The sequence below is a fragment of the Microtus oregoni genome, unplaced genomic scaffold (assembly GCF_018167655.1).
Source record: "Microtus oregoni isolate MIOR12 unplaced genomic scaffold, Mior012 000041F_ref0000270, whole genome shotgun sequence".
Taxonomy (NCBI): domain Eukaryota; kingdom Metazoa; phylum Chordata; class Mammalia; order Rodentia; family Cricetidae; genus Microtus; species Microtus oregoni.
The window spans coordinates 19,410,537-19,435,423 of NW_024543208.1; the positions used below are offsets into that span (position 1 = coordinate 19,410,537).

The following is a 24,887-nucleotide window of genomic DNA, read 5'->3' on the forward strand; positions in this document are numbered from 1 at the left end:
ACATGTCCACCCAGCACAACAAGGGCATTAAGTTCCTAAGCGTTCATAAGGGTTGGGATTTTCTTGGGTGAAAAGAAAAAGCAAGCTTTCCATTTGCATTCTCTTCGAGCAGTTCATTCCCTTCACAGCCGAGGCTGTAAACAGCCACTGAGAAAATTAAATTCTGACAAACAACTCTCCCCTCAGCTGGCGCACTAATTGAAATTGAACCTAATGTCTCTGCTGAAGAGCAATCAGAAAGTACACAGAAGGAACTGGCAATAGAGAAAACAGTCCACCGTGACCTTCAGAGTGAGCCTCGGTAGTAGCCTGAATTCAGGCAGAATATTCCCAATGCCGGCAAGACAAGGTAGAGACTGTAATCCATAGCGTATTGTTAACTCAAACCACATGGAGTGGAGGGTCAAGATAGTTCACTGCGAGGTCTCATGGGTGACAGACCCCAAACTTACCTTCATGCAAGTTCCTGCAAATTGAATCAAAATTCAAGCGAATGTCACAAAAATGGCTCATTTTCTATCTAGATTTAATTTTCATTGAAATAAATGCTCCTGATTTTTTTTTTTCAATAGGAGAACAGAGTAGGATCGTCCTGAGTTCTTGGCTAAAGTCTATTGCAGAGATATTGCCCTGCTGGCCCCACTGGGCTGCTCTCTCAATGCAAAGGGAGAAAGAATTCACACAGCGCCAAGCGTCAAAGCTTCACACGGTTGGAATTCCAGCTCCATGGTATAAGCAATGCTCTAGGAACAGATGATCTACATTCCTCGAAGAGAAGCAAAAGTAATATTTAAAGTTGTCAATGCCGGAATGCGCAATAGAGAAAGGAAAAAATGTCTTAAAAAGCAGCAGACGGGTGCGCGGCCGACTTTCGGCAAAGAGCTACTTTGCAGCTCCTTAAGACAGTATTTGAAAAATGCTCTCACTTGTTGAAGTGAGCAAGCAGGATGCAACGCCTGGTACAAGTACCAATCCAGGTGTTATCACACTTAAGTGCTGCACCCAACGTTAACTAAGCACACACACGAAATGACAACTGCTTGTGGATGCTGGGCTGATTCCGAATATATACAAAATCATTGTTTTTGTAAACTAAAAAAAATATTAATTATGGAATGACAGCTTTTAAATGGGCTGACTTTACTCATAATCTTTATAAAATGCTGACAAGGTTTCCACTCGTCCATTCCTACCCTGCCTATTGAAGGCACGAGTGGAGGTAAACCAGGTATCGCCACGAATAACCTTGTGAAAGAGTACAGAAGGGCAGTGTCTTGGATCCGTGGTCCACAACCCCAGACAGCTTGGCACTCCATGAAGGCACGAATGCTAAAGGGCTGTAGCGGTGGAGGGATGGGGTTCTGCCTCCCACTGGAGCTCCTTTTCTCCAGCCTCACTGCGTTTGACAAGCAAGCTTCTCCACCTGGAGCGCTTTTCCTCGGGCATTCATTGACCTCACCCATGGGATTTCATTCAAATGACAGCTTGCCTCCTTGTAAGGCCAGGGCTCTCCCTCCCTCGGACATGTCATTTTCCAAATCACAGTCTGCTTCCTTCATTCACGCTACTCAGTACTCAACTTTACACTAATCTGGTGTGTCGTCACTCGACCCACAGTAAGGCAAGTCCCCCAAAACAGAGGATTTTGTCAATCTGCATTGTATGTAAGCAAGCACACTGGCTAGCATGTAATTCTATAACTACCTGTTGGACGGATGGATTCTTAACAATATAAAGATAAGCAGGAAAGATGTTTAGATTTCATATTAAATCATACAAAAGTGTGAGTGTTTGACAACAGTGAGGAAAATGCTCCGAAAGTGACTTTATGTTGTGGAATATTATTAACAATGTGAAGGTGTTACATTTGTTTATGCCATGTAAAGATGTGTTGCATCTGTTTCACCTGGCCTGCCTAAGGCACCTGATTGGTCTAATGAAAAGCTGAACAGCCAAAAGCTAGGCAGTTGAGGGACAGGCAGGGCTGGTGGGCAAAGAGAATAAGTAGGGGCAGAATGAGACCCACATTGGAGCACAGGACTGAATTCTCAAGGTCCAAATCAGGAGCAGAAGGAGAGAGAGCACGAGCAAGGAACTCAGGACCATGAGGGGTGCACCCACACACTGAGACAATGGGGATGTTCTACTGGGAACTCACCAAGACCAGCTGGCCTGGGTCTGGAAATGCCTGGGATAAAACCGGACTCTCTGAACATAACGGACAATGAGGACTACTGAGAACTCAAGAACAATGGCACTGGGTTTCTGATCCTACTGCACGTACTGGCTTTGTGGGAGCCTAGGCAGTTTGGATGCTCAACTTACTAGGCCTGGATGGAGGTGGGGGGTTCCTTGGACTTCCCACAGGACATTGAACCCTGATTGCTTTTCGGGCTGAGGGGGGGGGGGACTTAATTAGAGGAGGGGGAGGGAAATGGGAGGCGGTGGCTGGGAAGAGACAGAAATCTTTAATAAATAAGTAAATTAAAAAAAGAAAAGGTAAGGGGGGGGGTGAGGGATGGAGGGAGGGAGACGCCCAGGGTCAGTCAGCTAGACATGAAAAAAGCAGGAAAATTTGGACATACAGAATCAAAGAAAGGCAAAAAGTCCTGACGCAAAACAGATGAAGAGAAACAGGCTAGATTAAGTTATAAGAGCTAGTGGGACAAGCATAAAGCCAAGAACTTGTAACTAAAACAGTCTCTTTGTCATGATTTGGAAGCTGGTGGGCCAAGAAAGCCTGCTACAGATGTATGACCTTGGCAGAAGATTTTCAAATTATGACTAGTGAAAGTATTAATTAAAATGTGTTAAGAGGAAATTTTGGATAAGATATATATGAATATATAACACACATCTATATATACATATATTTGTGTATATGTATGTATGTATGTGTATACATATATATATATATAATTATAATAGATGTGTTTTGTAACTGGGCATGTTTGTAGGCAACTATAATCTCAGCAGCAGGGAAGCTGGGATAGGAGGGCTTAAGAACAGGAAGAGGCTCTTTAAAAAAGATTTTTCTAGCCATATACTGACACCTAGTGGCTACATACATAAGTATGGCCTGGCCTGGCTCGTCCACTGGAAAGAGACTTCACATCTGTATGGATTCCTCTATTCCAATTTACCAGGCGAATCACGAACAACAATAGAAATGCAGAAGAAAACCAGGCAGTAAAGCTAAAGTATTTTATTAATAATTTATTGTCAGTAAGAAAGGCTGGCTAATGATAGTTTTCAGTAAAAACCTTTACAAGACCATTGCATCACAAATATACAGACACTATAAAAACTGTGTCGTGGTGGTTTTGGTTCTAAACAGGTATGCAGAAGGTCCCCTTTACACTTTCCAATAATGAAAAATGTTTATAATCTTAATACAGCAACCCATTTAAGACATGTCCAGTAACAGGTCTTCCTCACCCTATATGTACAGCTAGAAATAAATGACCGGACTGAGATGTGTTGATGAGATGTCACACATCAGTAGGAAGGAACAGAGTGAAACCCTGGTTACATTAGAAAAATCAGGGTTCTAGGTGACGGACAACGCTAACACCACCCAGATCTAGAGGAAAACAAATGCACAAGGCATCCTGAAAACGTAGTTAAAACTATGAAAAAAAAAATCAAATCTGTACATAAAATTTACACACACACACAAAAAAGCAAAATTAAAATAATCGAATCTATATAAATACATGGATCATGCTAACAGGGTGACAGGACTGATTTCTGTTTCATTATTTTAACAGAGACACATCTAAATATGAAAAAGATTCTCAGAAATGGCACAGGCAATGAAAACCCTATCGATGACAGTCAACCGGTTAGGACACTGGAAATGGCTAACATGTCAAGAGGTGTGTGGTTCCGTGCAGCCATGCCCGCTGCAGCTCGCTGAGAAGCCCGTCAGACCGCTGCAAAGAACAATGCGGAGATCATTGATACTGTCTCTAGGTTCGTTAAAAGTCCAGGCACTTTGGGGAGGAGTCTGAGCGTCACACTTGTGTGTGCTGTTGGGCATCGAGCGGAGGGATTGTAACCTCGTCAAAGTGGCCCTCGTCCCCGCTCTCGTAGTCACTCATCATGACCTCAGACTCCACTTCACAGCACGCTGACACGTCAGAGCAGGAAGCTGTGGAGGGGTACACAGACATGGGCATGTTTTCTATGGTGGGGGCTTCCAAGTTTCTTGGATACCCTGGAGGGTAGGGGGCAAAGGGTTCTCTACGCGGACTGTTCTCCCCAGGGCCTTGTTTCTGAGGTTCAGACATATCGACAGGGTAGAAATTGGGCAGGTATTGATTCAGGTTGAACCTCTGCCGACCTCGGGAGGATGATCCCAAGCTCCCTGCAGCAGGCATGTCTCTCGGAGGGTGTATGGACTCGAACTGGTCGCTGAATTCTGGAGGCAATGGTGGCAGTTCATCAGGCGCGGGGAAGTCCTCTGGTGGGGGTGGAAAGTCACTTTCAATGTCATAGCCTCCAGGGTAATAGTCAGTATCAATGGCATTGGGATCTGCCGAGTAGAGGGGGGTGTGCTCATCAATAACCTCGTAATTGGGGAACTCTTGGATGTCCGGCAGGGGAACACTCGGCATCCAGTCTGATGTATCCCAGTGGTACCCTTGGTAGAAAAGAAAAAGATATTTTCAGTTTGTTTCTTTCAGCTTCTGTGCCCTGGGGAAAGAGCTCAGTGTATCATAGGCAAGACACAGTTTGTGCATTCATTCCATTCCAAGCGCATGGCTCTGCAAACCCTTTGCCTTGAAGACACAGCCCAGCCCCAACATCCGGACTCTCTTCCCGGAACGGTTTAGTCCACATCTGACATTCAAGGCAACAGAGTTCCAACAGAAGCAGCTCTACCATTTAAGACACATGCATTTCTACAACCGATCCCAACCACTCTTCAGCTTCCCTCCTGTCATTGCTGGCCCTGCTCGATACGAAGGTAGTATAGTAAGTTAGTAAGAAGCATTCGAAGCCAAGGTCTCTCTCTAGTAGGGGAAATTTCAAATATTACTGGGCTCTGTGTTGCCTGTCATCCCAAAAATACTAATTAAGGCAAATCTAAAAATAATATAAATAGCCTTTTAAAACTCAGTAGTAAAGGTAACAGTTATAGTTTTATTTTTAGTAACCATGATGAGCTATTTTAATAGAGACTATATCCCTAAATCAAACAAAATAAAACCAAGTAAGAGTTAAAACAACAGTTTGCAACAGGCTATACCAATAAATCTTGGTTATATTTAAAAGGACTAAGGGTCTTTCTGGACAGTATGAAAATATCTTAAAAAAAAAAAAGAAAGAAAAGAAAACCAAGTCCTAACTTAAGGGTAGGTGTTTTTCTTTTACTCTTTTTAGGGTTTAAAAAATCTTCGACAGCTGAGAGAAGGTTAGACGACCCATCCATCTTACACGGCAGTGCCCAACCATGGCCCTAAATACTGCTGTAGCACCAAGCACCCCAGTGAAGCAAGTCGGCATCGGGTCAGTCTTTCCCGAAGGTTTTTAGTGGTCACCAATGCACAGCTGGCATGCATAAGTCACCTCTTGGTTTGCTGAGGTCAGGAGCAGCCAAAGATTCTTTTGGTGGCAGAGTAGAAAGAAAAGAAAACATTGATAATTAAAACAGATAGATGGCAGAAATGGCAACACAGATCATAAGCACATGGTATGATATAACGAGTTTGTAAAGACCCAGCCAGACAGACACACTGTCTTCACCTCATGCTCTCTAGTGAGCGCGGATGAGAAACTCATGTTGCCCAAACCCAACGGGACGTGGAAACGAAAAAAGAAGACAAGCAAGGGTATACTAGAAACTTTGCTATGAACCCTGGAAGGGGAATTTTCCTAAAAAAATGATAAGCTGCAGGCACCAGTGCAATGTATTGATACTGTTTGATTGGTTGCTTAAGTGATCATCTAAAAACACATGGCGCCTCACAGTGTGCACATACATGCTTCCAAAGTCCAAGTTCAGAGAAACTGATGTTACATGCTCAGAACCAACCGGACGCCGGCCACCTCCCAAGACCTTATGCACCTCTCAATGTGATTTTATATTTATACTGCCAACCTTTTCCTTCATTAGCTGCATTTATTGCTTGGCTCCTTCCCACCAAATCTGTAGCTCCTGTCTCTGTCCCATTGATTGCACTACCCACAGAACTCTGGCCCCAAGTCCACAGAAGCAGGTAGAAAATCTCAAGACCATGGAATGTTTAGCCTAGGGAAGCTTTAGATTGATTTCCTCTATGAAATGAGGTGAAAACCTTACAGATTATGGTAGAATGAAGACAATGTGGGTCAAACAGGGCCCTTTAGGTAAGGTCGTCATCATCACTGTGAGAACAGTCGTCATGGCAGAATTGTAGCTGCCTGCTCTACACAGGACTAACGCTCTCTGTGCACTCCACAGTGTCCCTAACGCTCTCTGTGCACTGCATAGTGTCCCTAACGCTCTCTGTGCACTGCACAGTGTCCCTAATGCTCTCTGTGCACTCCACAGTGTCCCTAATGCTCTCTGTGCACTGCATAGTGTCCCTAATGCTCTCTGTGCACTCCACAGTGTCTCTAATGCTCTCTGTGCAGTGCATAGTGTCCCTAATGCTCTCTGTGCACTGCATAGTGTCCCTAATGCTCTCGGTGCACTCCACAGTGTCCCTAATGCTCTCTGTGCACTCCACAGTGTCCCTAATGCTTTCTGTGCACTGCACAGTGTCCCTAATGCTCTCTGTGCACTCCAGTGTCCCTAATGCTCTCTGTGTACTGCATAGTGTCCCTAATGCTCTCTGTGCAGTGCATAGTGTCCCTAATGCTCTCTGTGCAGTGCATAGTGTCCCTAATGCTCTCTGTGCACTGCATAGTGTCCCTAATGCTCTCGGTGCACTGCATAGTGTCTCTAATGTTCTCTGTGCAGTGCATAGTGTTCCTAATGCTCTCTGTGCACTGCATAGTGTCCCTAATGTTCTCTGTGCACTGCATAGTGTCCCTAACACACTCTGTGCACTGTACAGGGTCCCCAACGCTCTCTGTGCACTGCACAGTGTCCCTAACTCTCTCTGTGCACTGCACAGTGTCCTTGAAAACCCAGACAGTGGACTAATTTTAGCAAGTTAGTAGTTAACTGACCTCTCTGGTAGAGTGTAAACAAAAGTGGAAAAGACAGAGGTTTCAAAAATATGAATAAAGTGGGCATTCAGGAAAAGTATCTATGGAGTTGTTTGCTATAATGTAGTACGTTTCTCTGTAGGTGAGGACTGGCAGCCTTTGTTATAGAGGAGGCACTTGATAACCCTTTACACTTATGTGAGTTCTCAACTTTAAATTCACTTTAGATAAGAAAAACAGTAGAAATTACATGGAAGAGACTGCTTAAATTTTTTAAAATCTTCTGCTTCTTTAAACTATAAATATTTGACGTATTGGAATGTCATCATGTTTCAACTAAAATTGGGTAGACAAAATACAGATAACGTTCTGACTTACAAAGTGAAAACACAGTACTTTTAAGGGAAATTCAGTACCCTTGGTAACTGTAACCTTTGACATGAAACACTGGCCCTGCTCCTCTCTCTCCAAATCCAGCAGGAAACCTTGCCTCTTCCACCTAAAAGGCATCTGCAGCTGTGGTCTTGTGGAAGAATCTGTGTGTTCACTGCTAGAGATGCTTGAGTATTGCATGTCTTTTTCTGTCTGTCTCTGTGTGTGTGTGCATGTGTGTGTGCGCGTGTGTGTGCATCTATGTGTGTGTGCGCGCGCGTGTGTGTGTGAATACGTGTGTGAGTATGTGCGCAACTGCAGGCTCTTGATGGTCTACGCAAGCATTTCCCAAGGGATGATTTCTACATCAGGATATTTCTAGACCCAAGCCAAATGTAAACTGATTAAAAATGAAAGTTCTCGGGCCCAACACGGACCTACGCAGTCTGAGCGTAACTGGAACTAGCCTCCATGTTTTCAGCAGCCGTCCACAATACTTAAAAAACAAGTAACGAAAAGACATGCAAATGTTTTTATATGCACTCACACTGTGAACACACATTTCCCCCAAAGGAAAGTCACCAAACCTCCCCAAAATATGCACTACTTTAATAACAGGACAATAGGCAGAAACACGTCACCCCACTGACAGTCACCTGGAAGCACAAACACAAAACATGAGCACTTATACCTTCTTTATTCACCATGTCAACGACAGGGTTGACAAGGTGTATTACAGTCACTATGGAAGCTTGGAAAAAGGCACAAAAAGAGCAATTAGGAAAATCCTTATTTAGTAGAAAACAGTGTGATAAATAAAATTTCTTAATTTAATGCAATTTATCCCCTAATTTAAAAATGTACAATGCTTTGATACCATTAGGCAATTATGCACGACCCCTGCACTCCCCCACTAGTTACGGGTCTCAGGACATTTCTAATCAGCTGTATACAGGCTAGTTACTATCAATCAAGTGCATGAATCAGCTATGTTTTAGTGGATGTTAGAGGAAAAGCTTCGGCTAAGTATGTCCTACAGTTATAATTATGGGTTATATCAGGGAAGAAAACAATTCAGATCTACATCTCCTGAACAAACGATTACACATTCAAAGAACTAGCATATTGCCTGAGAATAAGGAAATCTAGGGAGATACATGTGCAACAAAAATATAACATAACTACAACATAAACTGGTTGCGTCCCTTTTGCTTAGAGTGTATTTCTTGTCTCACAGATACTGTATAGACATCTTCTGCATTTGTGTAAGATTAGCTTAAAGTACCAACGTCAGCATAAATGTGCATGTAAACAGTTGGTACGTTCTAATCCCGGGATCTAATGACTGTTTTACCTAATACATGAAAAACAAACAAAACCGTCCTGCTGTCATTAAGGCTCATATGAAGAGGAGGTGGGTGGGCTGAGTGGACTGGACAGGCTTGTAAAAGAGAGCCATCCCAGCTGTGGGTACAACTTGGCATTTTTACTACAGGTACTGAATGGGGAGCAAAGTGAACTGTGAAAGCTAAGAGCCTGAATTAGTAAGAAGGTGAACGACTGCTAGGCACTGGAGAATAAGGGAGCAGAGAGCTTGCAGAGATGCAGCTCTACTGACACCTGCCTCCAGCCCCGAGACACAGTGGACTCGTATACTACAGAACCACACAAGAACTACTTGTGATCTCTTGGGCTGCTAAGCATACGCTAACTACTTCCGTGGTTGAGAAAACTACTGACGAAGCGTCAAGTGCACACTCGGCACAAACTTGAACTTGGTGGCTGACAATGAATGCCACGATCAAACCACCAACGGTCCTGTGCAGACCTTCCCCACACTGCTTCACCTAAAAACTTTTATAACTAATCTGGCAGTGACTTTGCAAAAAGCATCTGAATATTGTTAAGAGTGAGGTTTAAAAGAAAAAAAGAAAGAAAATACTGACAATTCTCAAAAGTATTTTTGAATGGCATTTAGGGGCCAAAGTCTAAATCATATAAGTTGGCAGTACAAACTTATGAAAACTGAAACTAATGGGAGAAATAATTCTGTTTTGTTCTTAATGGTTTAATAACCAACAATACATCTATATTCTCCACTCAGGAGTAAACAAGGATATGCTTTAAATGCTAAAACATGCTTGAAATCTTCAGGAAATAGAATACATTCACCTTTAACGAGAAAAGGGCGTTGCAAAGTTCTATAGACAAGCAGACCCAGAGACCCAGAGATGCGATTCACTATAAATTATACTGCTCTGATGACGGACTATTGTTATTTTGGACTATGTTATGTTATTTTGAAACTGATAGTTATTAGCAAATCTCTTCTTTACAATGTTAACATATCCTTAATATGTAAACACATTGCATAAATTAAAATTGAGCATACAATTCTGAGATTCAATCTTTTCCAGGAGACAATCACTATCACAGTACTGATGATCATTTCCCGTACGTGTGCTGATACAGCGAGGCTGTCTATGTCAGTACGATGCATCCTGGGGAAACCAGACAAACACAGCTGGTGTCCTAGATCCCACTGCAAGCCTTCTTCATTAGAAATATAATCCAACTTACTAGCCATCTCTTACACTCTGCTCTCAGTCAGTGTGCTCTGATCCAAATGGGAGCTGGGGCAGCAGTGGGGTGGGGAGGAGACAAATAAAACCTTGTAATACCAAAGGTGTGATGGAAAGTGAACATTTCAGACTTCTACACATCAGAGGGTGCACATATGTGTGTGTGCATTGCAAGGTCAGAAACAAAAACAAAAACAACAAACAAAAAAAAAATCAAAGCTTTTGTAACACTGCTATGCACAAAAAAGTACAAATAACACAAGAACAGCCAAACAGTTGAAATTAACTATTTTTTCTTTCCTATTGTTATAGTTAAAATAGCATTTCAGTAAGAACACCGTTTTGTTTTGCAATGCTAGGGACTGAACCCAGGCCCCTGTCTACGCTAGGCAAGTACCCTATGACTGAACTATCTTTCAATATTTTCCCTGGCACAAGTTCACGTAAGCACTTATACCGTAGTATACATTTACGCCAAGGGAAACGGGACATTTTCCTACTTAATCAGGGAACCCGGTCCACCTACATCACTACAGAACACCACGAACATGAACACATTTTCCAAGTGGCCATAGCACATCACCCCGACACTCACCGTTGTCGTCACAGGACTCTGACTGGAAGGAGCTAAGGGACTGCACCTCGGACAGGCTCTCCCGGGCACTGTAGGGCTGGGAGGGCTTTTCCTCCAGGGGCTTCTTGGAAAGACAAGGATCGAGATCCACCACTTTGGCTGAAAGGAAGGCAGGGCAGGTGAGCAGTGAGTTCCCTTGGGTTCATAGTCTATAAGCTAGTACCCAGCTGAGCTTAGTGCCTGAGCTATGGAACGGAGGTGAGAGAGCTAAGGAAGCATCCCAGAGACGAAACAATAAAAAGGCCTACAGATATTCTCAAAAGACTCAACAAATTAGAATTTCTCCATAAAGAAGCCTGTGAAGAGGTGTTGAACCAAAATTCATCCTAAAATAGCATATATAGCCGGCTTTTTCTAAAGCTTCAGGTATGTGCTAAGCCACTATGACAAACACCACTCACAGGAAACTCAACTACCTTGTCTGGCTGTAATAAAAAATTAATTAGTGTAGGAATGACACAATATATAATAATTATAAATATAGTAAGTATATAAGTGAACAAATAATTAACTAAAAGCTATTAATAAAAATTAATTAGCATAGCCTACCCATTACTTCTTGTTATAATCAAACACCCCAAATCATAGTTGAGAATGTGTACTGTTTACAAAACTGAAATGATCCTTCCAGAATATCACTTAGAGCACGATTAGATCTAATTTACTAAGAAAACTCCAAGCTCCCAGGCCCAGCTAGGAATGGGAATATCCAATTGAGTTTTCGTCACCATTTCAGGTTGGAAAACATTACCGCCAGCCCCATAAATACAGCTGAGCCAGCCGCCCCAGTGCCATCCCAGTGGCCCTGGAGAGGTGGAAAACGTGTTCTTACCGTCATAGTCAAAGTCCCAGCTAGGCTTCTGTATGGAGTCACTGTCCGACGGGGAGTTGGAAGGTGGTGGTGGAGGTAAGTTTGGAGCTACGCTGCACACGGCCACAGCTTTCCTGTGTCCGTGCATAGACTCGGGGTTGAAAGTACTGAATTCTGGATGCTCTGGGATGGCGGAGCCTTCGAAAGAATTGCGGTCAAGATTGTTTCTAGAGTCACTTGGAATGCTCGGAGTGTAGGAGATGGGGCGGACAGGCACCTGGGGTGGTATGTCGGAGTAAATGTTCTTGTTCAGCTTAGAATCGAAATAAGGTCTCTGTAAGAAAGCCGTGGTTGGCCCCAAACGTTTGTCTTCCGGTTCAGCCTGGGGTTTCTTTTTCCGACTGATCATCTTCCGGCAGAGGACGAACACCACCACCAGCAGGAAGATCCCGGCTATGAACACAATAATTCCTATCCCTTCAGCCAGGCCAATGTTCCAGGGCGTGGACACGTACAGGTTGGGAGTGGCGTCCTCACAGTGCTTCCCTCTGTACTCGTGGCTGCAGTTACACTGATAGGAGCCATAGGTGTTCTCACAAAGGGCGCCGTTCCGACAGGGGTTCCCAGCGCATTCATCGATGTCACTCTGACATCTGCCAGGGAGAAGAGTGAGAGATCGCTGTAACAGGTATCAGACCACGCCAGTCCCATCATCCGTCAGAATGAACACGAAGTAACACCCCTCCTTCAGAAGAGATGCCAAAACAAAGTGAATGGTAAAACAATCAGAAAACAACAAAAAATAGTAGAGCAAAGGCTGGGCCTTTTGTAGAATACTCGGTCATTCGCTCATACACTGCATGGATAGTGGAGGGGTAATCATACCAAGCAATGTCTACCTACATTTCTCCAGAGTTAACAGATTACTAAATCAATTCAACGGCTAAAACCTCAGCTGTTTCAAGGTCTGACAGTCAGTCTACCGTTCAGAAATGGGGACGATGAGGTGCATTGTCATAAGGAGTGTGTGCTGCAAACTGTTCTCGTGGGCCAGAGGGGATTCAGTGAAAACGGTCCTGTCTGGGACTGTGAGAGCGCTGTGGGACCTCGGAGGGGGTAGAACACACACTTCCCATTTTAAAATGTTACGTCTTCCAGAATTGTCTTCCTGGGCATGTCACCCTCACGGAACAGACCACAAACCGTCCCTTCTGCTTTTCTAAACTGGGACATGCAGGACTGTGGTGCGTCTCTGCTCCTCACGCCTAGAGGGCTTTCTCATTTGGGGAAAAAAAACCTATTGGAAAATCATGGGCAACTAGAATAAAAACTCTGAATACTGGCATATTTTTGTCAAATATAGAGGAATATTTATTGATCAGGGTTGGGGAAAAAAATCAGCTAATGAACTGGGGCCGCATAACTAGAGGCAAAATTCAGGACGCGAATGACCGCAGGATAGTGATAGAGAATCACTCCAGGCAGGCCATGCACTCACAGCGTAATGAAGCTGAAGGACACTTATCTCAATCTTCTGTCCTAGGCACGTAAAATTACGTGTCCTCAGGAGCTCTCCGCTGTTGCTGAGACACGGTCTTACTACACAACCCTGGCTAAGCCAGAACTCACTACTTAGACCACAGGGATTCACCTGCTTCTGTCTACTGAGTGCTGGGATTAAAAGAGTATGCCACCGTGCCCGACTCCACTAACTTTTAAAAAGAGGATTGACAAATGACTTGCCAAATACAAAGCTGCATCTGCGAGTAGAGGTTCTGGTACACTTTTCCCTAAGATATATAGGTGCATAGTCTTTCGTGAACTCTAAATGTCTAAACATCTAAGTCATAACCCCTCTTAGGTGTCTACTGGGGTTACAAAGGAAAAACCAGGAAGGTTTAGATGCTGGATCAATCAATGCTGGTAACAAAACACTGGGAGAAACAGTCATAAGTTTCTCTATCTAGGATACACGGCACTGTGTCACGGGTACCTGCTTTAGAAAACACAACGCAACCAGGTAACCAGTGCACAAGCATTTGCTCCCTGCCAAAGACCCACAGACTTATAAATACCAGCACCATAGGACAGAAGCAGGGTTTTCCAACTGTATATTAATCTTTTTGATACTTCCTTTGGTCTAGAAGTCCTAAGACCAGTGAGGACCACACATTCTGAAGAGAGGCATGTAAGTGGCTGAAGTGTTAATAATGGTCAGTACCCTGCGGAAAGGAATAGCCGGTATGAAGCTTGAAAGAAACCATTTACCTTTCTCCCCTAAAGCCCGAGTCACACTGACAGACAGCACCATCCAAACTGTCAAAACATGTTCCACCATTTTTACAGGGCTCATCTTTGCAGTAGGGACTAAGCTGACATCTAAATCAGGAAGAAAAAGAAAACATACAAAACACCCTCATGAGTTCAGCGCAAATAAAGACACCAAACAGAAAGCATCAACAAGTAAAGAACGCAGTGACTTCTCCTCTGCAGAATCCCATGCTCTAAGTATTCGACTTTACCATTTGTTAAGAAAGACAAACCTACCTCTGGCCGGTGTACAGCCCCCGACACTGACAAACGAAGCCTCCATTGTCCACTATGCACGTGCCACCATAGAGGCAGGGGTTGGAAGAGCACGGGTTAATGCTCACCTCACAGTACACCCCTACGTACAAGGCACTGCACTTGCAGTAATAACCTACGCAGCGGGGAAAGAACAAAAACACCAGTTACTCGATGACCAGGAAAGGTTTCATGTGCTTTTACCTCTGCGTTAAGTGAAGACACAGCCCCCTAAATCTATGAAAGGCAGTAAAATATCCATTCTCTCTGGGTGAAGAGCTATCCATATGGGGAGCCGTCTTCCTACTGCCATGGGCTGTGTATCTCTCATCCAAGATTCCGGGATCGGAAGGACACAGACTTTAGAGGTTTTTACATTCAGGAATACTTTTTATAGATTTTACTGGTGGAACATTTCCAAACTGGAAATCTGATACCCCCCAAATGCCCCAAACCCTGGAAATTTGAATAACATACTGGCAGCCAGAAAGTTCTGGATTTTGTAGCATTTTAGATTTTGGATTTTAAAATTTAACACATTCATCTTGGATAAGCTCAACAGAGACGTGATAAAATATTCATGACTATATTTAATTAATGATAATTTCACAAGGCTAATGGGTCAAATGCACTGATCCCTGGTGAACACACACACAAGTGATACCATTCAATGATATGTTAATACCCACAAGTATTATTTCCAATGATATGCCTTTAGGGAACACGGCAAGACAGTATGTCTCTGTTCCCTTAAAGGCTAGACACGGCTCTAATTTATCTTTGGCCTTGGACACTGCTGCAGGAGGAAAAAGAACATGGTAAACAAATACTGGCCCCTCAGACTGGCCCAAAGTTATAACACACGCTGCTTAGTTCTGACTGCACTATCTGTGGTGAACACAAGAAGTGACGTCATCGAGTAAAAGGAGGCACACCAATGCTACCTGGGAAAACTGCTTTGAAATGGACGCATGCATAGCATCCGGGTGACCATAGCGGTACAGAGCCTACCTCCAGTAGGTGAGGGGTTGCACACGCCTCCATTCTGGCAAGGGTTGCTGGAGCAGTCTTCTGTGGCTGATAATAAGCACCCGTGAGATAAATCCACCCATTCTTCGATGTGTGCGTAGGCTCTTGGCTTGTTATTCAAAGGCAGCTCCTGACCATTTAAATAAATAGAGTCCATGCAGCCCCTGAAACCATTGGCGATTTGGGAGCTTCTTCCATGCTTTGTTCCTTGCTGGCGGAGGTGGCCGCCAAAAAACACATAGTTATCCAGGTTCAGGGTTTTCAGGGCCCCTGGGGCAGTGCCCGAGGCAGTGTGGACTTCGTCTAGAACCAATTTAGCATAGTTTCCCTCCACTTCAAGGGACACTGCGTGCCACTGCCCGTCGTTGACTTGAATGCTTTGAACAGAGACAATCCCAGGGCCACTTCCACAGTCAAATTTGTACTGCAGTCTTCCAGCGTGGATCTACAACAGAATAAATACCGTTCACACCAATCACATACCGTCTTCAAAGGCAGTCCGTGAAGGAACCCTTCTATAGGAAGGGTATGATTAGCAAATGAGGGGAGAAGCAAGGCAAACTTGTGACTGGGAGCTAAAGAGCACAAACTCATTTATCTATTTATACAAATGACATAAATGGATTTTCTGGGGGCTCCCAAAAGCCAATCACATATCCAAAAATAACATGGAAGTGATTAATAATTAACAGCTGAACACATGCAGCCTACATATACACACAAAATATCATATAGGATCTCTCTATACACTATAACATGGAAGTGATTAATAATTAACAGTTGAACACATTCAGCCTACATATACACACAAAATATCATATAGGATCTCTCTATACACTATGGTAATATTAGAAAGATATAAGGGACTTGAGTGTTGGCTGTCACGTGTCTAAAAAAACATTTGTTAAAGAACATCAGAAGTAAATTTCTTTGCTACTGGGTGGCAGAAAGAACTTTTGATCCCACCCAAGTGTCAAAAATTATTCAGGCCATGAATCCCTGAGACATGGAATAAACCCATCTTTCTTTCTCTGTTTTCAATGGAACAGTCAGAACGTAAGATAGAATTTACATTCATAGTCTCGCACAACCTGAGGAGGAAGGATGTATGAACACACACCTCCAGGATACTGTAGTCGGTTCCCCGAGCATACATCACCACTGCATGGGAAGAGTAGGTTCTTAGCCGCATGGTCAGTTTCATCTCCAATTTGTTTTCATTTTCCGTCAGGCGGTATTTTACAAAGCTGTTTCCGGTAAAGGTTATGGATGAACTCCCTAAGGATTACAGAAGAACAATTCTATCAGCACCGAACTTTAGCGCATTATTAATGCATGATCGCTCTTTCCCCAGAGGCTGGCTTTTGTTTTTTAAATTTAAGATTATAGCAATGGGAAGCATCTATTGGCTTTACCAGACAGCACAGCACAACTGACTTTCCACGTGGAGGAGAATGACAGCACTCTATCACAGAGAAATAAGTTTTAAAATAATAACAGAACTAAATATAAAACTGTCCTATGGAAGTTATTAGGAGGCAATTTCAGAAAATAGTGATGTAGCCGCGAGGTGTTTTGGCAAAACCTGTCAAGCAAAACACACAGCAATCCCCATTTCAAGGAAGATGAAAATCGTATCAGCCTCCAGAAATGAAAATTAAGTTATGCAGAACTGACTAAACAAAAATTCAACTTCAAAATGACAAAAGGCACATTTAACGAAACAAAGACCAATACCAAGAAGGGAGGGTAAACTGCAATAGGAAGCATGCTAATGTTCATAATTCATAAAGAGTTATAGACATTCAGAAACAGACAGCCCAAGAGGTAAGCCACACGACAGGAAAGGCTAACACCAACTAATTATCAGTGATTCCTTCCTTCAGCAGCAAGAGAAGTTAGACACTTAAGTAAGTATTCTAGGCCCACTAAGGAGGAAATATGGCTTTTGATTGAGAGCTTTCAATATAGATAAGTAGATGAGAACTTCATGGATGGCTAGAAAAAAAAATGGGAATTATTAGTTCAATTTTTTTTCAAAACTAATATAACAGTATACCTAAGTTTTTAAAAAATATATTTAATTTTTGACAGTGGATTTTAGTTTTAGAACATGATGAAACAGAGCAGGGAAAGCCCCAGCATGAACAGATGAACTTCAGAAGATTTTTAGCAGGAAAGACAGATTACAGCCTCCATCCAGAGAGAATGGTGACCTGACCCAGCTATTAAAACAAGTGAGGATTACATATAACGGGCTGGGAACATGGCCTTAGAGAGCTAGGCAGGGGAATAAAGTAAGAAGTTGAGGGCTGTGGTAGAAATCAGGATTGGAGAGAGAGCAAAAAGGAAAAACGAAGCTCTGAAGATTTTTACGGCCACCGAGAAGGGCTCAGCGCCAAGCGCTAGCTCAGGGTTCTAGTCTCCATTCACCTCTGCACTTAGCTTGCTGCGATAAACAGGAGAACAAACACGGAAACGTTCCAAGTGACAATGGTTTGAAATGAACGCACACCTGGTCACGGGAGCGCTCACCTGGACATTTACCAAGCCCGCCCCCGGGACACACGCAGCTGTACTTCTCCTCCCTGGGGTCAGGGACACATTCGGAGCCTGCAGGACACGGGTTTTCTTCACACCCATGGTGGACAGGCGGGCATTTCCCATCTTTGTTTAGAAAAACAGGAGGAAGAAACGTGAGAACACAGGAATAAATAAAAAGAAGCAGCAGCTCATTACTGATCTATTTATTTATTGTCATGGCCCTGGAGGGTTGAACCTCCAGCCTCCCATCTGCTAGACTTAGCACTCTCCCACCGGCTTACCTGGCTTACATTTATCTCCAGCCCTTTTCTCAGTTTCGAGACAAGATATCATTGCGTGGCCCAGGCTAACCTGGACTGATTATTTAGCCTAGGGTGGCTTGGAACTTAACAATTCTTCCAAGTAGCTGGGATCATAGGACTGGGAGTACCAGGTCCGGCCATGAAACACTCTTCTTCTAATTTTTTTTTTTAAAAATTAATTTAATTTTATTTATCATGTGTATAGATGTGTGATATTTTGTTTGTGCTCTGACAAATAAAGCTTGCCGGGAGATCAGAGGGCAGAGCTAGCCACTAGTTAACCATAGAAGCTGGGCAGTGGTGGCACACACCTTTAATCCCAGTATGCCCTTATTCCTGATATCTGACTCCTGGTTTTCATTGATTAGGACTAATTAGATTTATGCTTCATATGGATGCTTCGCCTGCATGTATATTTGGGCACCTGGTCCCCATGGAGACCAGAAGAGGGCATCCCTGGAACAGGAGTTTTACAGGTTGAGTGACGATGTGGGTTACCAGGTGCTGGAGATCAAACCGGAGTCCTCTGAGCCATCTCTCCAGTGCCCCTGAGAGAGAACATTCTGTAACCCTCAGTTCCACAAACGTGCGTGCTCTTACCTTTGCAGAGACACACAGCTGTTCTGTGGTGTCGGGGGGTCACAAAACTCAGCCTGGCCGTGCTATGTGTCGACATGATGTTTTCATCCACAGACACCTTCTCATCACAAAACTTCCACGGGCAGTCCAGCCCTGCGCACAGCTTCTGGAACACGTCCAGTATCCTCACACCAATGATCTCCTCGATGTCGGTCACAGAAGAATTAATCTTGTGCAGAAGCTGTCTTGTTGAAACCTGAGTGCTACCTGACATCTCAACAAAGAGCAATACGTCTAGATTCGAGTGTGGGTCGGAGGGCTGCAGGCTAACTATCTGGATGTCGTTCTTCCTAACACCCAGGATGTTCCGCAAAGCCCGCTGGAAGTTACGCCAATAGTCGCCAACGAATTCTTCCGGGGTGAGGTTGGCGAAGCGAATGGCAACGGTGTGGTTCAGCATCTCCTGCGTCACTTGCTGGATGTGCACAGTGATGTCGGCCACCGTGGTAAACTTCCCATCTGTCACGCTGACGTTGAGAATGTACTGGCCAATGTCAAGTTTTCGGTGTGCAATCAGCTTGCCCCCCGTGCTGGACACCGAGAACAGGCCGTCCATGTGGGGATCCAGACTGTACGTCAGTGTGTCGTACACGTCCTGGTCAGTTGCGTGGATCTTTCCTATGACCCCACCTGAATATTCCTCTCCGAAAGCAGTGATGAAAATCTCTAGTGGCAAAATGGCAGGAGGGTGGATGCTTTCCTCAATAACCCTAATGTCAATGTGCGTCAGCGAGGACAGTGGAGGTTTCCCATTATCAGACACCTACAAAAATAGAAGTTGCCTCAGTCCTTGTCACAACTACTTGATAAACATCTAGGTGTTTTGCTTAAGCTCTGCAAACTTATCAACTGTTTATCAACAGGAGCCCACCAAGGAAAGGACAGCTATTTTGTCGCTTACACATACAGACATGAAGTTCCACGCCTGCCTATGAAAAGGTAACCTAAGTGCAACTAGGCCAAAACTGAAAGTGCATTGGGAAAAACAAACTATATTCTCTTTTGTTTTCCATAACACATAAGGAAGCTGTTCTCTATGAATCCAAGCGAAACCACGAAGAAAGATTGTGATACCTTAACGTGCAGAAGGTAATGATCCTTCTCTTTCTTCTTTATGGCCGCAGCTGTCAGGAGGACCCCATGCTGGTTCACTTCAAATGTGTTATCATCACTTCCACTCACAATAGTAAAGAAGAAGGGGGGACCATTGTGAGAAGAGTCCTTGTCTGTGACTACCAGCTTCAGGACGCTGACTCCCACTGGCTTGTTCTCCTGCGTGATGTCAAACAGAACAAAAGCTGTCCACACAACCAAGTGTATACGGTAAGGGACACGTGAGGCTTTCTGATAAGCATATGGACAATTAAAAAAAAAAAAACCTTCCTGCTGATAAATCAAGGAAGAGGAAAGAGACCTGGAGACATGAAGGACATGGGAGGGGGATGGGGTCTCCAAGGGGTGGGGAGGGTGGAACAGGACCCATGGGGGTTAGGGGAGAAGGAGCAGGCAAGAGGACAATGGGGGAAGGGAGGGGAAATCAGAGCATTAGAAGATTATAAAAAGTTCTTCCTAGTTAATCCTAGATCAGTGAGAATATCTTTATAAAGAACAGAGCACGAAATGGATGAACATTGACCTGTGTCTTGTAAACGACTCTTCTAGACTAAGAAGGAATCCTCTAATCTCATCTGTTCCAGGTTTTTTAAACCATGGTCTGTGTCAAACGAGAGCCAGTGAAAAGCTGGAAGGGGCCACACCCCCCAGCACACCACCCCCTTACCTGGATGATGACACTGTAGTTGTCTCTAGAGAAGAGAGGTGCGTTGTCATTGACGTCGGACACATCGATGTTGACCGTGGTTGTGTTGACTCGGGGTGGACTGCCGTTATCAGCAGCTTGCACCGTAAGGGTATAACCTGAGATCTGCCCAATGGAAACACAGAACCCCCATTCATTGGTACGGGGCCAATCAACTGGCAATCACAGACCTCATTTGCCAAGCTTTTGTCTAGGCAGCCCGCTATGATTAAAAATGAAAACTCCCAACCAGTGCGTGTACTATTTTCTCAACAGAAATAGCTATCAACAAGAAGCAGGTTCTCTGATGTCTCCCCTTGGGGTCTTATTCAAATGCTTGGTTTTAGAACCTCTTACAGTCTCCTAAACAAGGAGACAAATTATGGAGATGACTGGGGAAACGGCTGCCCTAGCCCAGCGGCTCTTACTTTGGTGATGCCATAGATGTCACTTTCCCAAGAAGCTAGCTTGTGCTGAGGCAGAAAAGAGACACGTTGCCTCTCGCCCTGTGTGCGGATATACGCCAGGTCACCGTTGCCTTCAATTTCACACTCGGATTATACCGAGTTGTCTAAATCCCTCAAGGTAATATTTGTGGCCTCTTGTAAAAGATATCAAGTCAAGTGAGTCAGCTTCCCTGACAGGGCAGTGCCTGTTATGATAGCTTTAGAGTAAGCGTTGGGAGCAGCCAGGGAGATGGCTAAATCCCAGAGCACCGTTCTGTAGGACATCGGCCTAGCGAGGTGTTCAACCGTAACATAATTGAGAACTCCACAGGCCTCCGCCTCTACCATCTCCTAGTGGATACTAATGTGTCAGAAGAGCCTGGTTCCGTAGTTACAATCACTACATTTCAGGCAGGTATGCTGAAAGGGACCTGCAGTATTCCAGCCTCAGTGAGTTTGAGGCTAGCCTCAACTATACAGTAAGATCCTGCGCTTAAAAAAAAAGTCACTTACTCTGCCTAGTATAATTGAATTTTCTATGCTTAACAGTCGTGTTTCACAGACTCTTCAGTAACTCAGGGAAAAAAATCTGAAGAGTTGAAACTTTAATCAACTTCAAGATATTTCTATTTTAATATGTGATTTCCTAGGATGAGGGTTCCTTTTGGGGATCTCACATTATACCACACACAGATACGAACACAACACTTCAGTGCTTTGTCAACAGTTTAAATGCCTTGTGCAAGCTTACCGTTTCCCGGTCTAGGGGCTTGGTCACTTTCACTTCTCCTCTGACAGGGTCAATCGTAAATGGACTTCCTTGGTTCCCTTCTATAATTGAGTAGTCGATGCGACTGTTTGAAGGGCCATCAGCATCATCAGCCATAATCTAGGAAACATCACTCTCGTTTAGGAACAGCTAAGGAAGGGCTGGAAGAAATAACAGCGAGCTGTTTTATGGCCGTGACTCAAAGCCAATAACTGGCTCAACAAGGACCTTCTAAAGATTCAGCGGGACGCGGCCTCACAGGGACTAGGTGAGCACTCTAGCGCCAAGTTATGACCTCTGGCTGAACAGTTCAACGTGCTACCACATTTAAACAGAACCAGTAGAAGAACTGGAATGATTTTACTGGTTGTTCCTTAAAGATGCAGAAGAGGCAAGCAGCAAGGAAAACCACGCACCGTAATGACCGACTGCTCAAGGGCCGCGTCTTCACTGACCACCGTGGTGTAGGTGTCCTGGCTGAACACTGGGGTGTTATCGTTGATGTCTGTGACGTTGATGTTCACCGTTGCCACATCACTCAGTGAGGGCGTGCCCCCATCTGTGGCTTCCACGGTCAGGTAATATTCGTGGGAGCTCTCATAATCCAGGTTCTCAATGATGAATATGGCCCCTGTATGGAGAGACAGAATTACTTCCGGCACTCCGCAATTCCAGGTTTCTCTTATTACAACATTACCACCTTTAAACGCACTTAGTTCTCATTTCAAAAGCAAAACAAAAACTGTGTATATTTTCTGGTTTAATTAAATAATTAAAATTAGGATTTTTACCTGCCCAATATCCCCATTCATTTCTTTATCTTCCTTCTATTCTAAGTGATGTCTAATTTTCTGTCCCCGTCAATAATGCTATCTCTGCTTTAAATGACTATAAAGTTTTAAAAATGATGGCAGGTCTCATTCCTTCCTGGACGTAGTTTACCACAAACTTCAGTTTCAACACAATTTTTTAAAAAAAATTCAACTCAGTGCCTTTTGGTTTTTTTCTTATTGTTATTATTTTCATGCATGTCCTTTTTACAAAGAAGTTTCTGAGGTATTAAATATTAAATATCGTATTAAATACCCCCTCTTACAATGATGGGACACAGGGATACATGCTTCTAATAATAGCAGCCAGAAGGCTGCAGCAGGACCAGCCTGGACAACACACCAATATCCTGCTTCCCATAAACAATCGAATAAATAAAATAAAATCCCTTACTGACTTAACAACACTTGAAACATTTCTCCTTGGCTCATCCTAGTCTATCCTACTTAAAAGAATAGTTGATATAAAATTCCTAAGGACATTTATAACAGACATTAAAAATATATTGTAGAATGGCGTCACTGGACACCTATGCTTCATCAGAAACAGTCGCACACGACAGTCAACTAGGTGCAGTCTGAAAGAGCAAAGTTTTACAATGTCCTGAGAGTTAACAGGTATTTTAGACTACAGGCTAACACAGCTACACCTCTATTCACAAAGCAGGAGTTAGTAATGCTGACCCCTCAAGACTGCTGGCTCGGTGTAATCCAATCTCTGTCAACTAGTGTATGCAGCTGGCATGGTAAAGAAGAACTAACGGATGTCCAGTGTGGGAATTAGGATCTAAGAGGTCAAAAGAATAGTGTGACCGGGGAAGCCACTCCATATGCCTTTGATAATCGGGATAAAACGAGTAGTTACACAAGGTTTATTACCCTAAGCATCCTACCATGGCAAACCAGGGACACTATACACCATCACTAGACTGGGTGAGAGTCAGCAGCTTTCTACACAGACATGCCAGAAAGAAGTGACTATACAGAATTTGAGTATGGAGCTTCCCAAACCCCTTTCAATCCCAGTCTAAATAACAGAGAAAATACTTGAGTTTTACCTGTTGGGAACACCCAGTAACTAAGGACATGGGACCCATCCCTTAGCATGAAGTCGAGACAGATCCAGCCTTCAGTATGGAATGAGGGCTTCCTCGTTTACAGGGAAGGTTACCTGTTTTAGAATCGATGCTGAATTTTCCATGTTCGTTTCCACTTATTATTGAGTAGGTGATTTCTGCATTTGCCTCAATATCCCGACTCGCTGCGTACACCCGGAGAACTTCAGTTCCGACGAGAATGTCCTCGGACACGGTGGCACCATATTCACGGTACTCAAACACGGGCGGGTTGTCGTTTATATCCAAAACGGACACGACCACGGTGCCAGTAGCCGTCAGTTTTCTTGGCAGTCCTTGGTCCACTGCTTTCAGAGTGAGAGTATACACTGCCTGTTGCTCTCTGTCCAACTGCTTCTCTAACTGGATAATCCCAGAGAGCTCATTAACGGAGAACTGCCCATCAGCAGAGTCGATCAATGAGTAGGAAATCTTCCGGTTCAGTCCTGGCAAAGCATAAAATTCTATCAGGTTTCACAGGGAGGAATGTAACATTTTTAAAACGCGGGACATTTTCAAATGATAAAATGCAAACAGATATATTTTAAAGACCCCACCATGTAGATGATCTGAAAACATACTCTGAATTACAAATTTCTAGACTTGACATATGATCCATAGATGGTCAACTTTTTAGGCTCTCACTTAGACTACATGGACAGTAGCCAAGACTTTTTCAATGGAATATTATTTTATTATTTTTTTGAGAACTATCTATAATATGTAGTTAGGTAATATTCACTGTCACTTCCAGCGCCCCCTCGGTCCACATCTATGTTCCTTCCCATCTTCTTATGCTCTTTCTTTTTAAAAAATAATTCACCATGTCAAATGTGTGCTATTCTTTACTCATGGGTATGGGAGCACCCATCAGAGTGTGGGTGACCAACCAGGGGCCACAGCTTAAAGGAAACTCACTCTCCCTCCATCTGAAGCATAAATTGTCAATAGCTCCTCATCTAGGAATATGGGGCTCGTGAGCCCCTATACCTTCAATGCTAGTCTTATTAAAATGACATCTATTTGATATTTGGCTTCAGTGACCAAGAATTATTTAAAATGTCACTTTTTAAAAGTCAGTATCAATGACTCCAGAAGATATTCTCTAGTATCGGAATGTCTGAAGGCATACACTCATTTTCTTCACAAATACTTCTGAAAACTGATAAAATTTAAGCAAATATAGTACTTGCTTGCTATGTTCCTATGAATGTAACAATATCTCTACAGCACTACTGATTTATTCACTAAAAGCACCTCAAAGAGCTAAGGAGGAAGTTAGCAAAATGTAAGCTAGGCATATGAAGGCCA

The 24,887-nt window shown here is 43.6% G+C and overlaps 1 protein-coding gene across 6 annotated transcripts in view; it reads right to left on the bottom strand.

The window, feature by feature from the left end:
* Positions 1-3,196: 3,196 nt before the first annotated feature.
* The window catches only part of Fat1 (FAT atypical cadherin 1), a 120,881-nt gene continuing 99,190 nt past the window's right edge, over positions 3,197-24,887 (bottom strand). For 3 of the 6 annotated variants that reach the window (XM_041632272.1, XM_041632273.1, XM_041632271.1), the window contains 16 exons: positions 23,633-24,022; positions 22,048-22,262; positions 21,614-21,751; positions 20,399-20,542; positions 19,693-19,890; positions 18,580-19,381; positions 17,669-17,800; positions 16,254-16,411; positions 15,116-15,578; positions 14,087-14,240; positions 13,808-13,918; positions 11,561-12,192; positions 10,690-10,827; positions 8,204-8,263; positions 5,575-5,610; positions 3,197-4,645 (listed from right to left, as the gene is read on the bottom strand). In XM_041632272.1, the coding sequence (XP_041488206.1) occupies positions 4,017-4,645; positions 5,575-5,610; positions 8,204-8,263; positions 10,690-10,827; positions 11,561-12,192; positions 13,808-13,918; positions 14,087-14,240; positions 15,116-15,578; positions 16,254-16,411; positions 17,669-17,800; positions 18,580-19,381; positions 19,693-19,890; positions 20,399-20,542; positions 21,614-21,751; positions 22,048-22,262; positions 23,633-24,022 (4,400 nt within the window). In that variant the 3' untranslated portion in view covers positions 3,197-4,016. Of the gene's footprint in view, positions 4,646-5,574; positions 5,611-8,203; positions 8,264-10,092; positions 10,146-10,689; positions 10,828-11,560; positions 12,193-13,807; positions 13,919-14,086; positions 14,241-15,115; positions 15,579-16,253; positions 16,412-17,668; positions 17,801-18,579; positions 19,382-19,692; positions 19,891-20,398; positions 20,543-21,613; positions 21,752-22,047; positions 22,263-23,632; positions 24,023-24,887 lie in introns of all 6 variants that reach the window. The other 3 variants (XM_041632275.1, XM_041632274.1, XR_005972364.1) reach the window with 2 other exon arrangements.